Source organism: Muntiacus reevesi, chromosome 3 (assembly GCF_963930625.1).
Source record: "Muntiacus reevesi chromosome 3, mMunRee1.1, whole genome shotgun sequence".
NCBI classification, from domain to species: domain Eukaryota; kingdom Metazoa; phylum Chordata; class Mammalia; order Artiodactyla; family Cervidae; genus Muntiacus; species Muntiacus reevesi.
In genome coordinates, this window is record NC_089251.1 from 168,597,048 (window position 1) to 168,610,483 (window position 13,436).

The 13,436-nt window shown below is 36.9% G+C and overlaps 1 protein-coding gene across 1 annotated transcript in view; it reads left to right on the top strand.

Annotated features, from left to right (window-relative positions):
* The window catches only part of IPCEF1 (interaction protein for cytohesin exchange factors 1), a 145,802-nt gene that overhangs the window by 92,901 nt on the left and 39,465 nt on the right, over positions 1 to 13,436 (top strand). The window contains exons 6-7 of the mRNA XM_065931085.1: positions 11,610 to 11,683; positions 13,117 to 13,188. Coding sequence (XP_065787157.1) covers positions 11,610 to 11,683; positions 13,117 to 13,188 — 146 coding nt within the window. The remainder of the gene's footprint in view (positions 1 to 11,609; positions 11,684 to 13,116; positions 13,189 to 13,436) is intronic.

Sequence of the window (13,436 nt, forward strand, 5' to 3'; positions counted from 1 at the left end):
ACTGTAGCCCTCCAGCTCCTCTGTCCATGGGATTTCTCAGGCAAGAATACTGGGGTGGGTTGCCATTTCCTCTTCCAGGGGATCTTCCCAACCCAGGGAACAAACCACGTCTCTTGTGTCTCCTGCAGTGCAGGCAGATTCTTTACTACTGCACCACCTGGGAAGCCCGTGGTCACCACTTAAATATGACCTAATATGATAATGAAAGAGTCATATCCTTGGGCGATTTTTAAAAGGAAATTATGAAGAGCGCTTCAGGTGCAGAGCAGATGGGCTGTTCGTGAGCAGGAACCACTAGTAGGAACACTTTCTGTAAGAGGAATAGCATCGTGGTTTAGATTTCCCAGAAGCAGACCCTGAGAGAGAATTTAGGTACAAGTACTTTATTTAGGAAGTGATACCGGAAATATTTGGAAAGGAAATGAGGAAGTGAGAAAAGGTGGAAAGTTAGCTGATAAAGCTCTCTTGAGCATGCAGATCATGACTAGGTAACTAAAGCTTAATTCTGCTGGGGAACTCTGAGAGCCTGTGAAAAAGACACACCTCTGAGTTTTCCTCCCAAGAGACAAGGACCTTGGAATATATATACACCAAGTCCCATCAGTCTTTGGTTGAGGGCTTGTCCTGGGGGCAGTGCACCCCTACACAGGTGGGGAGCTGGAATCTGGCAGAGAAGTCTCCCACAAAGAGATGCAAGGGCTGGCAGTGCAGTCTGGCCAGCCTTCCCCGGTGGCCAGGATGTGGCCATGTGGCTGGGTCACCAGCAGTATTCTCTGCAAGTGGTCAGCTTCCTTCTGAGCCCTTTTCTCCGGAGCCCCAGCCTCTTCAGAACCATCCTGATTATCATCACCAACACCTTCAATCCATTTTTATAATGAATGGTCGCAATCTGTGGGTTCGGTAGGAAATCAGGCCTTTGTGTTGATTAGTCAAGAACACTTGCCAAATGTCTCCTATGTAGGCCATCTATTTCTAAGCATTTATAAGAAGAAAAATCTCTTTGGATGAAAATCTCATTATATGCAAAATACAGTGCTAGATAAACCCAAATGCAGTAGCATTTAAATAAAAGCATACCCCAGATACTATATGAAGGATGCAGAGAGCTTGCTAGCATTATTGCTCTCCAAAGAATTTAAAATATTTTTCTACAGCCATTAATCTGAGACAGGAAATAAGGAGAGTTTAGACTGAGAAGGAGCTATTCGGAGGGCTCGGCTGAGAGTGAGCAGAGTGGAAAACTTATTTTATTTCACCTTTGTCTTTTTTGGGTCATTCCTTCTGCTATTTTCTTTCCCAATTCTTCTCACTAATAATAAAATCTTAAATTTTATTTTAACAGTATAAAATTATAAAACAATTTTACAGTGTTACATAGATTCATATTAGTTCTAATTAGCCTCGCTGACCCAACAGGTTAAATGCTCTGCCTAGGATTACACAGTAAGTGGCTTGCTTCAAGATACTCTGATTCAAGTCCAGGATTCTTTCTTCTATGACATTTGTCAACTGCAGATTCTCTTCTATGATGTTTCGTCTATGGTTGAGACTGAAGAAATTGTTGTCTAGAATTATTTAACTGACTTCTGGGTTCTGGTCTGAGTTCTGTTACTTTAATGAACTGTATAACTTTTCTATTGTAAATGCCAATCTATTTATTTGGTTGTGCTGGGTCTTAGTTGTGGCATCTGAATGCTTAGTTCAGGCATGTGGGATCTAGTTCCCTGATCAGAGATTGAACACAGATCCTCTGCCTTAGGAGTGTATATCTTAGCCACTAGAGCACCTAAGAAGTCCTGAATGCCAGTCTAGTTTCATGTGTAGGTTAAATAGTGATCAATTTTGTAAATTCTGTGTTTGAATATGATTAATTTTTTTCTAAAGACTAAGATATTAGTACCTAGATGTCATGTGCTTAGTACTCAACAAAAGTTAGGTTTACTAGATTTTACTCAAGATTATTATAATTACTATACTTCTCAACAAAGGTCTGTCTAGTCAAAGTTATGGTTTTTCCAGTAGTCATGTATGGATGTGAGAGTTGGACTCTAAAGAAAGCTGAGCACAGAAGAATTGATGCTTCTGAACTGTGGTGTTGGAGAAGACTCTTGAGAGTCCCTTGGACTGCAAGGAGATCCAACCAATCTATCCTAAAGGAAATCAGTCCTGAATATTCATTGGAAGGACTGATGCTGAAACTCCAATCCTTTGGCCACTTGATGTGAAGAGCTGACTCATTTGAAAAGACCCTGGTACTGGGAAGGATTGAAGGCAGGAGGAGAAGGGGACGACAGAGGGTGAGATGGCTGGATGGCATCACCGACTCAATGGACATGAGTTTGGGTAGGCTCCGGGAGTTGGTGATGGACAGGGAGGCCTGCTGTGCTGCAGTCCATGGGGTCGCAAAGAGTCAGACATGACTGAGAGAATAAACTGAACTGACCGATACTTCTCACTGCCAGTCTTGCTTCTGATATCTAAAAGAAGAGAGAAAATCATTCTTTCTTCTTCCTTCGCAGTGCTTATCAAAACCCAGTGCTAACAATGTCACTGTCTGCCTGCAGGCCCACATAACATTAGCAGACTGGAGACGTCTGTGGTGTATAATCTTTCTAGTTCCTTTCCTGAAAGGAAGAGGGAGTAGAGTTGACTTTTCAGAACAAAGCAGCCTCACATAGTCTGTCATCTAGAGAGAAAAGCCAACTCCACCCCCTCTTCCTTTATATTTCAAGGAATTTTTTGAGGGGAAGAAAAACTACTAAAACCACCTAAAAGTACGGACAGTGTCACTACTAAAAGTTTTTAGACTGTGTTCCACTAACTGTGTTGTAGCCAGAATTCTGTGCTCTGTTATTATTTGTGTGGGGTTCTGTCACCATGTTTATTATAGTCAATTAAGTTCATTTGTTTCTATTTGTTTTTAATTTTGGGAACTGCTTCTTTTTTGTTTGCATTTTTAAAAAAATATAAATCATTTATCCAATTTCAAAGTCAAAAGTATATAACTAATTATAACCAGGTAAGACTTACTTTTGTCCCTGTTTCTCTACCCTTTTGCCTTCCTCCTTTTATGTTTGTTTTTAAAATTTTTTTCTACTATTTCTTTTTACAAATAAAGATAAGTATGTAAGCATGAGCATATCGTATCTCTTTTTTCTTACATGAAATTAGCATACTGTTTCTATTGTGCTATACGTTACTTTTTCTCTTACCTTGTCCTGGAGATTACTCTGTGTATATATATGTCATTTTTCTTATGTCATTCATTGTATGTGGATGCCGTACATACTTTATTCAACTGTCCCCTGATGATAGACATTTGGATTATTTACAGTCTTTGGTTTCTGCAAATAATGGTGCAATTCATGTGCCATTCAACATACTTATATTCAGAACAGATCCCAGGCATTGGGTTTCTGGGTCAAAGAGTCAAATACATTTTTGCTAGTTACTGCTCAGTTTCCTTCCAGTGGCTTCCGTTTTTGCATTACCACCAACAGTGTCTGAGTTCATATAAAGTTGTTATAAAATATTGGCTATATTCCCTGTGCTGTAAAATATATCCCTGCAATTTATCTATTTTATACCAGGCAGTTTTTATCTCTTAATCCCTCTCACCCATTTTTCTCCTTCCCCTACACCTCTCTCCACTGGCAGCCATCAGTCTATTCTCTGTATATGTGAGTCTATTTCTGTCTTGCTGTATTTTTGTTCATTCATTTTAGTTTTTAGATTTCACATATAAGTGAAAGCATACAGTATTTGTCTCTATCCATCTGACTTAATCCACTAAGTGTAATACCCTCTAGGTCCATACATGTTGTTGCTAATGTCAAAAGCTAATTTTTTTATGGCTAAGTAATATTCCTTTCCATTACGTATATGTATACCACATCCTCTTTATCTAGTCATGTTGGTGGACAAGAAAACTGGGTAGACTTAAAAATATATAACAAAAGACAAAGAAAGGCATTATATAATGATAAACAATTCAATCCAAGAAGAGGATATATCATTTGTAAACATAAATGTATCTACTATAGAAACATCTAAATATATGAAGCAAATATTAACAGACATAGAGGAAGACATTGACAATAATGTAATAATAATGCAAGAGGACTTTAATAGCCTACTTATATCAATGGACAGATTATCCAGTCAGAAAATCAATAAGGAAATAGTGGCCTTAAAAGACACACTAGATCAGATAGACTTAATAGATAGCCACAGAAAGTTCCATCAAGATCAGCAGAATACATATTCTTTTCAAGTGCACATGAAACTTTGTCCAAGATATATTACATGCTAAGCTACAAAATAAGTTTCAGTAAATTTCAAAAAATTGAAATTATTTCAAATATTTTTTCTTACCATAATAGTATGCAACTAGAAGTCAATTTCAGGAACAAAAATGGAAAAACCACAAACACATGGAAGCTAAAAAAATTGCTACAAAAAAACCTAATGAGCTAATGAGAAAATCAAAGAGGAAATCAGAAAATACCTTGAGACAAATAGAAATACAACTTTTCAAAATCTATGGGATGCAGCAAAAGCAGTTCTAAGAGATGTTTTTAGTGATGTAAGCCTACCTTAAGAAATAAGAAAAATCTCAAGTAAACAACCTAAACTTTCCATCTAAAGGAATTAGAAAAAGAACAAAGCCCAAAGTCAGCAAAAGGAAGGAAATAATAAAGATTAGAGAGGAAATAGAGACTAAAAAAATTGTTAAAAAGATCAATGAAAGAAACTAAGAGTTATTTTTTAGAAAGATATTTTTAAAATTTGGTAAACCTTTAGCCAGACTCATTAAGAAAAAAAGAGAGTGAGACCAGATAAACAAAATTAGAAATGAAAGAGGAGAAGTTGCAACCAATGTCAGAGAAATATAGTCACAAGTGAATACCACAAATAGTTTTATGCCAAAAAATTGGACAACCTAGAAGAAATGATTAATTCCTAGAAATGTACAATCTTATAAGATTGAATTAGGAAGGAATAGAAAATCTAACCAATAGACCAATTCTTGATACTGAAATTGAATCAGTAATAAAAAATCTCCCAACAAATAAAACTTCAGGACCAGATGGCTTCACGGGGGAATTCTGCCAAACATTAAAAGAAGAGTTAATCTTCCTCAAAGTGTTTCAAAAAATTAAAGAAGAAGGAATACTTTCTAGCTCATTCTACAAGGTCAACATTACCCTGATACCAAAATCAGACGACACTGCAAAACAAGAAAATTGAAGGCCATTAGAATTTAGTGACAACTGTTCCAAAGTGACATGAGAGCGAGCTGCTCTGCTTAGAGTTTAGACTTCACTTGTTTCCAACATACTGGGAGTTTCAGGGTAGAATTGAGCAAACCACAGATTTATGTGGAGTACAAAATTTTGCAAATTTCCTGAGTTTGATATTCATTGGGTAACTTCACTGAAGTTTATTTAAAGTAATTTCAAGAGTGTCAAATTCATATTCATGCATAACTGCAAAAGCATATTACAAAGAAGTCTATATTTTTTTTAAACTATTTTCCCCTTGAATTTAAGATTCTATTCATTTAAAGACCTATACTTTATTGAATAACAGGATTTTGAGGGGAATGGTACAAGGAAAATACACATAGATTCTATGGTGCCTCTTGATTTCAGAATTATTGAAATGTTAAAAATCAGGCTTCTTAGAATCAAGGAAATAGGGTTCCACTGAGAATAGACAGATAATTATACTCTTTATTTTTAACCATGAAATACATAATAGTTTCCTATATTATACTTAATTTGTTTCTGGCTTGGTTTTCTTTGACCTACTTAGTCCCTGGGATATATTTATAACATTCTTATTTTTCTAGGTCTGCCCTTCTACTTTTCTGACATATGTAGGTCCTTAAGAACTGATTTTGTCTATTTTGTAAGGTTTTGTATTATGAAAAAGTCAAGCTTTATTGATGGCAATGAACACTTATTTTGCATTTAGATATTAAAACTTAACATCCTATTTTAATTAATTTAAAAAATATGTCTGAGTGCAGCAAGTTCTATGTAAAATATTTTTCACTCTAAAATTCCTGTAGTCCAAAAGTAAAGCAAATGAGAAATATTAACCTAATTTTGTGTCTAAAGTTTGAACAAGTCATATTGAGTTAGCAGCGGAGTCATCAAAGACATACTATTTTGCCTTCTTTTAAGTCTTACTGGTAGACAAACAGGAAAAATTTCATTCATAATTTTTTATTCCCCAAACTTTTCCTGCATCTTGTATTTTTAAAAAGTTTTATTGAGATATATTTTACATATCATAAAATTACACTATTCAGATTTACAACTCAATGATTTTTGGTAAATTTACTGAATGGTGAACCATCATAAAAAATCAGCTTTAAATAATTTTCATCATATCAATAAAATCCTCTATGCCTATTTACAGTCAATCTTCATTCCCATACCAGGCAACCACTATTCTACTTTCTGTCTCTATAGATAGATTTGCTTTTTCTCTATATTTTATATAAAAGAATAATACAGTATTACATGATTTCTTGTGTCTGTCTGTCTTTTACTTAGCATTGTGTTTTCAAGATTCTTCTATGTTTGAGCTCATGTCAGTTGTTCACTAAACAGTATTCTGTTGTATGAATGTACGACACTATTTATTTACCGGTTGATGGCTATTTGGATTGTTTCTAGTTTTTGGCTATTATGAATAATGCTGCTATAAATGTTTGCAGGCAGATCTTTGCATGGGCATATGCTTTCACTTTTCTTGGGTAGATATCTAGGAATGGAATTTCTAGGTTGTATGGTAATTATTAATACGTGTTTATAGTTTTTAGAAACTGCTAAACGTTTTTCCAGAGTGATTTCTGCCTCTCATTTTAGCACTTTATTGACTGAGGAAGAAGACCATGTTTCTGTCTTCCTTCATTCATAAAACTCACTTCTTCATTTCACTGGTGTTGAACACCTTGGCTTATCTCAATAATTGATGATATAACTGTAAACAGCAAAATTATTTCCCTCAAGGTGCTCAGTCTGTTGGAGAAACAGGAATACCTTGATAACTAAATACAGAAAGAGAAGTATGGTAAGCAGAGCCCAATGTGGGGGTTGGGACCCAAAGCGGAGAGCACCAACTCTAGGCTTGGAGGAGCAGAGGAAGATTTTGGCGAAGGTCACACCTAAGATGATTCGTGGAGACATATCTAGTGAAGTGAGAGAAGAAGGGCTTTTTAAGCCTAGGAACAGAAGGCCTGTTGCCCTGCTTGCAGTCAGAACCCCTTTACCCAGATCAGTTTTACTTTTCTCCATAGTAATTATTGTTTAGAGTGTACTGTGTAATTTATGTGCTCATATGTTGAGCTATTGTCACTTTTCTCCTTTAAAGTAGATATCTCTGTCTGTTTTGCTCACTGATAAAGCCCAAATATCTGACACAGTGCCTGACACAAGAAAAGGTACTCAGTGACTATTCATTGAATAAATGAATGTATAGCATGAACAGTTTTGATAAACATGTGTATTTCATGCTGCTAATACACCAACTGCAGATGAAAGTTCACTAAGTTGAACAACATCAGAGTTGCTAGAAAAAGTAGAAGGATGAATATGTGAGATTTAAGATTGTAGAGCATCATATCACAAAGTGAAAAACAGTGTCTTGTTTCAGAATGTAAGTCTAGATCTGGCAAGACCAGTTTGCACAGTGACCAAAGGATGGTGTGATACTTCTGGTAAGAGAACAAGATTTTTATTACATTAGAATCCAGGGAGAAAAATGTGGGTACCAGTGAAGAACTTTCAAGTAACTTTTCAGAAAGTTAGAAATGATTGAAGAGAAAGGATGCTATTCGAGAAAGTTATTTCAGTTAATGCAATGAGGAACAAGGGATCTGAGGGGGTGGGAGGAGGGAAAGGAGGAGAAAACTGTCATTTCCTTAGGATTTTCCCACTGTGACTGTCATTTTTGAGGCATTTTTTTTGCAAGTCAAATAAGCAAAGACAATTTTTGACAAATTATCTGTGATTTTGAATACAGTTTGAACATAAAGTGAGAAATGCCTTTGCTCATAGAAGAAAAATTTACTGGGGAAATATTAAGGTATCTTTTACTCATTTTTATTTAGGTTCTTATTTGAAGGACTCTTAGCCATTTCAGTTTTGCCAGAAAGAAATCCACCAAAATGAAGATTTACAGTTTTTCTCTTACATATATCTGTATTTAGTTTTTTGTTGATTGATTTTTGTGGTGTTGTCATTTAAGATGGCCTTCTTGTACTGATAGCAGGTTATCTAGAGAGTAATAATGCTATAAATTTGGTATCAATTCTAATTCAGCTCAAGAGAAGTATTTTTTCTATGTTTTAATTTTTTCATTTACTTTTGGTTGAGTAAGGGATAGGGACACTAGAAAAGATGAAACTATATAATTGTGAAAGTGAAAAGGTGAAAGTGTTAGTTGCTCAGTCAAGTCTGACTCTGTGATACCATGGACTGTAGCTCTCCAGGCTCCTCTGTCCATGGGATTCTCCAGGCAAGAATACTGAAGTGGGTAGCCATGCCCTTCTCCAGAGAAGATGAAACTGTACAATTAATCATGGCGTAATTGTCAAAGGCCTTTTATACTCTGCTTAAACACTTAAGAAAATGGCAACCCATTCCAGTAATCTTGCCTGGAAATCCCATGGATGGAGGAGCCTGGTTGGTTACAGTCCATTGGGTTCAAAGAGCCAGACATGACTGAGTGACTTCACTTTAAACACTTAGACATTCTCCAAGAGCAATTGGGAACCATGCAAGATTTTAATGAAAGAAGAGGTTTGTGGAGTGAAGATTTGCTGTGATTGTGATTTGGACACTAAATCAGAGGGAAAAACAGAGCTATGGAGAGGGATAAGGGTTAATGGTTTAGAGGACTTCTGCAGTAATTCAGGTGAAAGTTCATGGTGGTCTGAAGGAGGTGTGGGTAACAGAAGCTTTGAAGAGTTGTGGCAGATACAGCAATGTTACAACTTAATGGTTACTTGCACAGATGCTGAGAAAGAGATTGAAGTGTCAAAGATGTCTCCCATATTTCCTGTTTTTGGACAGCTGGATAGAAAGTGACATCATTCACTTCAGAGGAGAACACAGGAGAAAGAGAAGCAGGCATTTCATGGAGTGAGATGATGAGTTTGGTCCTGGATTTGTCACTCTTGGGGAGAATCTTAGTCAGTTTGTGATGCCACATAGCAAAATACCATAGTCTGCATGGCTTAAACAACAAACATGTGTTAATCAGAGTTCTGGAGCCTGGGAAGTCCAAGATCAAGTTCTGGTGGGTTCCACACCTGATGAGAGGTTTCTTTCTGGTTGGAAGACAGCTGCTTTCTTGCCATATGTTTAAATGGAGGAGGCATGGGGAGGAGCAGGAAAGTACTGGTATCTCCATCTTTTTATAAGGACACTAATTCCATCATAGGAGTTTCACCCTTAGTACTTCATCTAAACCAAACTACTTCCCCAAGACCTCACTTCAAATACCATCATGTTAGGGTTTAGGGCTTCAAAATATGAATTTGGGATGTGGGGGAGCACAAATAGCGGGTCCATGACAGGGAGCCTGTGGAACACTCATTGAATAGGTTCATGAGGCAGTGGAATCTTGGAATGAGTGCACTAGGATTGAAAGGAGTTTGCGGGTATAGGTTTTAGATACGTGTGTGCAAATGTGGTTATGCATGCTGCTGTGGAAGTGTGTATGATCCCCTGTGGAAGGTATTGGAATGAGAAGAGAGTGAATTTGTACTTAGAAATCTGGGGCATAAGAAACAGAGGGGGAAAGAAGACCCTATGAAAGAAAGCAAGGAGCAGTTAAATGGGGAAGAGGGGGAGGCTGCAGAAACGCTTTGTCAGGAAAGAGGCATTTCAAGAGGGAGGGAGTGGGCTGTAGTGTCAGTTTCCAGAGTTCAATTAAGTGAGGGCTAAAAAGGGTTCACGGGATTTAGCAACATGAAAATCATTGCGGTTCTTGGTAACAACCCTTTCTGTGGACTAGTGGGTGTAGAAATCAGTGAAGGTAGGAAATAGAAACAAATGGTGAATATAAATTGTTTTATTCTTTCTAAAGTAATTGTAGGAATTTACATTAATATACCCTAGCCCAACATAGCATTTTTTTATTGAGATAAAATTCACATGAAACGGTTGTTTAGTTGCTAAGTCAGGTCCAACTCTTTGTGACCCCATGGACTGGTGCCCACCAGGCTCCTCTGTCTGTGGGATTTTTCAGGCAAGAATACTGGAGTGGGTTGCCATTTCCTTCTCCAGAGGATCTTCCCAACCCGGGGACTGAACCCACATCTCCTGGACTTAACTGGACTGCCAGGGAAGTCCCAGACTCATATATGTTTAATGTTGTGGACTGTATTTCTCCATTCAGAGACACTAGTGTAGATGGAAGATTTGAGTTCTATCTGTCACAAGCAATCTAACCTCCTGTGGCTCAGTTGAATTTTATTCATAAAGACTAAGAAATGTTTTAGAGGCAGAGCAATGATTATATTCCCTGTAAAATTTTTGCTATTTTTTTAATCTTTTATATTGAAGTCTCATAGTTTTTATATAAAATTTTCACAATGAATCAGGTACAGTACAAAACTCATTAGATTTTACATAATGGTTGGAATAAATTAAGTTAAGTTGCTGAGCTGCCCAACATCTTTTATTATTTTTGAGAAGATTTTTAATATTTATATTTGAAACCCTGACATGAACTTTAAAAAAAAAAAACATTTTATTTTGTATTGGATATAACCAATTAACAATGTTGTGTTAGTTTCAGGCGCAGAGCAGAGCACCTCAGCCATCCATATACACGTATCCATTCTCCCCTAAGTGGTGTTTTAAAGTGGTATTCACTTTATGTCCTTAAAAGTGTCATTTTCCTGTGCACTCTTTCCTTTTTAGAAAGAATTGATTATGTAACTGAGATTTTCCAAGACATGACTCTGTGATTTAACCCTCTGGGAACTTACTAAACTTGAGAGAAAAACAATGTTTGTTGAGGACCTGTTAAGTGTTTTATTTTTCCGAGCTTATTTAAATCCTGTAACAACCAGTAAGTGGTGGATCCCTGATATGAACCTCAATTTTAATGAACTCCAGAGTCAGGCCTCTGTTCCTCATGTAATAGGGCATTCTGTTAATGACCGTGTCTGTGATGCTAATTAGGTTCCATCTTAGATACTTGGGGCTCACTAGAGAAGTAGGATGAGAAGGATGCTGAAGATGGCCATGGGCTCAAGAGGAAGTGGAGCTCTGACCAGTTAGCCCTGATGTTTTCTAGGAAGATAGACAAGAAGGGGTTGGGTGGGTCCTACTTGTACCACGTGCTGGCTGCCCTAAACTGTCATGTTACGTCTCAGAGAAGATTCTGGATGCTTTGTCAGAAGGATATTAATTTCTCTTATAAAATGTATGTCTGGGAGAAGTCCAGTGCTGATTCAGAGAAGTATGTTTTTTGATCCTCCTCCATTTCACTTATTCTGTCTCTGTTCGACATATGATCTCAACAAACAAACTGCGTGGATTGATGCATTTATTCCTATTTGTGGTGTGTGTTTATTTCAGGCAGAAAAAGCCGACGGATTTGTTAACCTGCCTGATTTCACTGTAGAGAAAGCATCTGAATGCAAGAAAAAGCAGTAAGTTGTCTATCATTTTCCACAAAATAATGGGGCCAGGATAGCAGCCTTTTTATAAGTTCCTCAAGTGATATGGTGATTTGGAAGTTCATGATGATGGTGTTCAAATGTCTAAAAATTTTGACTTTATGGTTTGGTACACCAAACAGTAATAGAAACTTTTAACCTCTTGTTTTCTGGAATTTCACTTTGTGAAGCAGATGGATCTTAAAACCCCACAGAGCCCTGGCAGGCCATGCTGCTAATGACCATGTCCATGATCCAATGAGAAACGAGCCACCATCCAGGCCTGGCAGGGTGATCAGATGTCAAGGATGTGTCCTTGTAAAGAGAATGGCTAGTTCAATAGGACTCACAAGAGCAGCAGATATGCTATGAGACCAGTTTCTTTTTCTTAGTTCATGAAATTGTCAGTAGCATTCTGAAATTGAATTCTCTGAGCTGTCTTAGACTTGGGGATTGCGCCCTGATATACTTAAAGTCTAAGAGATTTGACAACCAACAGGAGCCAGAGTCCCCAGCCTAGACCAACTCTCCAGACTCCCAGTCAAGTGCTCTTCCCATAACAGGATCCATCTTCATTTAGTATATGTGTCTTTTTCATCTTTTACTTATTCTTTTGTTCTGCTTTTGACATCATTTCCTGTTTTGTTAGAAAAGGGCAGTTCCCTATTGACCTGTGTTTCTAGTAGCAGCAACTGCTGATTTAAAAAAAAAATTAACCTGTTGTGAGCTTTAAGTCTGTGCCATTGTGATGTAGCTGCATCAGAAAGTACCTAGTGATACACGAGGTTGCATCGATTCTTGTGGTTTTGACCAAACTGGTCACATACAAAAGCTCTGGTCCACACTGCAGGACTTCCTGTCTAAATGGTAAAGAGGAAATACTTTGTTATCTTCAATGTTTTATACTTTTCTTTTAAACTCAAAAATCTGCCTTGTATTTTTTCTTTACTAATAGAGGATAGCTTGCTTAATGTTTTTGATGTGTTGTCACAGTGTAGAAATCTTATACTTAATTGTTTTTCTATAAATGCAGTTATTGTATCTGAATTTAAATACTTTGCTTGATGGAGTTGATCTGGGTATTGTGAAGTTGCACATCTACCACTTTATATTTCAGTTTATTGTCTCTATAACAAACAGCAATTGAAAATAAAAGAATATGTCCATATATCTTAAGTAGAGACTATTGATTAGTTAAGACTAAGTCCTGGTCTGAATGTCCTGATGTGATGAATTCACCCTCTGCTCCCTACATGTAATAGAGATTAGACAATATACATTTAATGTAATTAAAATTTTGCTTTTTTAAATTAACAAAGAAAGCCGATGAGCTTACCATATGTATATTTGACTGTTTTACTTTTGACTGCATTGTTGACTGCACTAGTTTCTAACTTCTCATGTGTCTGTGCTTTTCCCCTTCCAAGTGCTTTTAAGATCAGTCATCCACAGATCAAGACCTTTTATTTTGCTGCTGAGAATGTGCAGGAGATGAACCTGTAAGTAGAGAAAAATCACTCGATATAATCTTTATAGGATTCGATTAATTTGGTTAAGTGTCTGAATTTTAAGCATACGTGCATATCAGTTATTGTTTTATTTGTTTCTGCTGCTTTACGGCCTAATCTCCTTAGTGGTTATAAAGTCTTTCTGCTTTCTTTCCTAGTGTTTGGAAGCATTTTAGAGCACTCCACAGGTCAAAATGGCTGTTTTAGGAAGAAGTCATAAGGTTCTTCTAAGGGAAGCT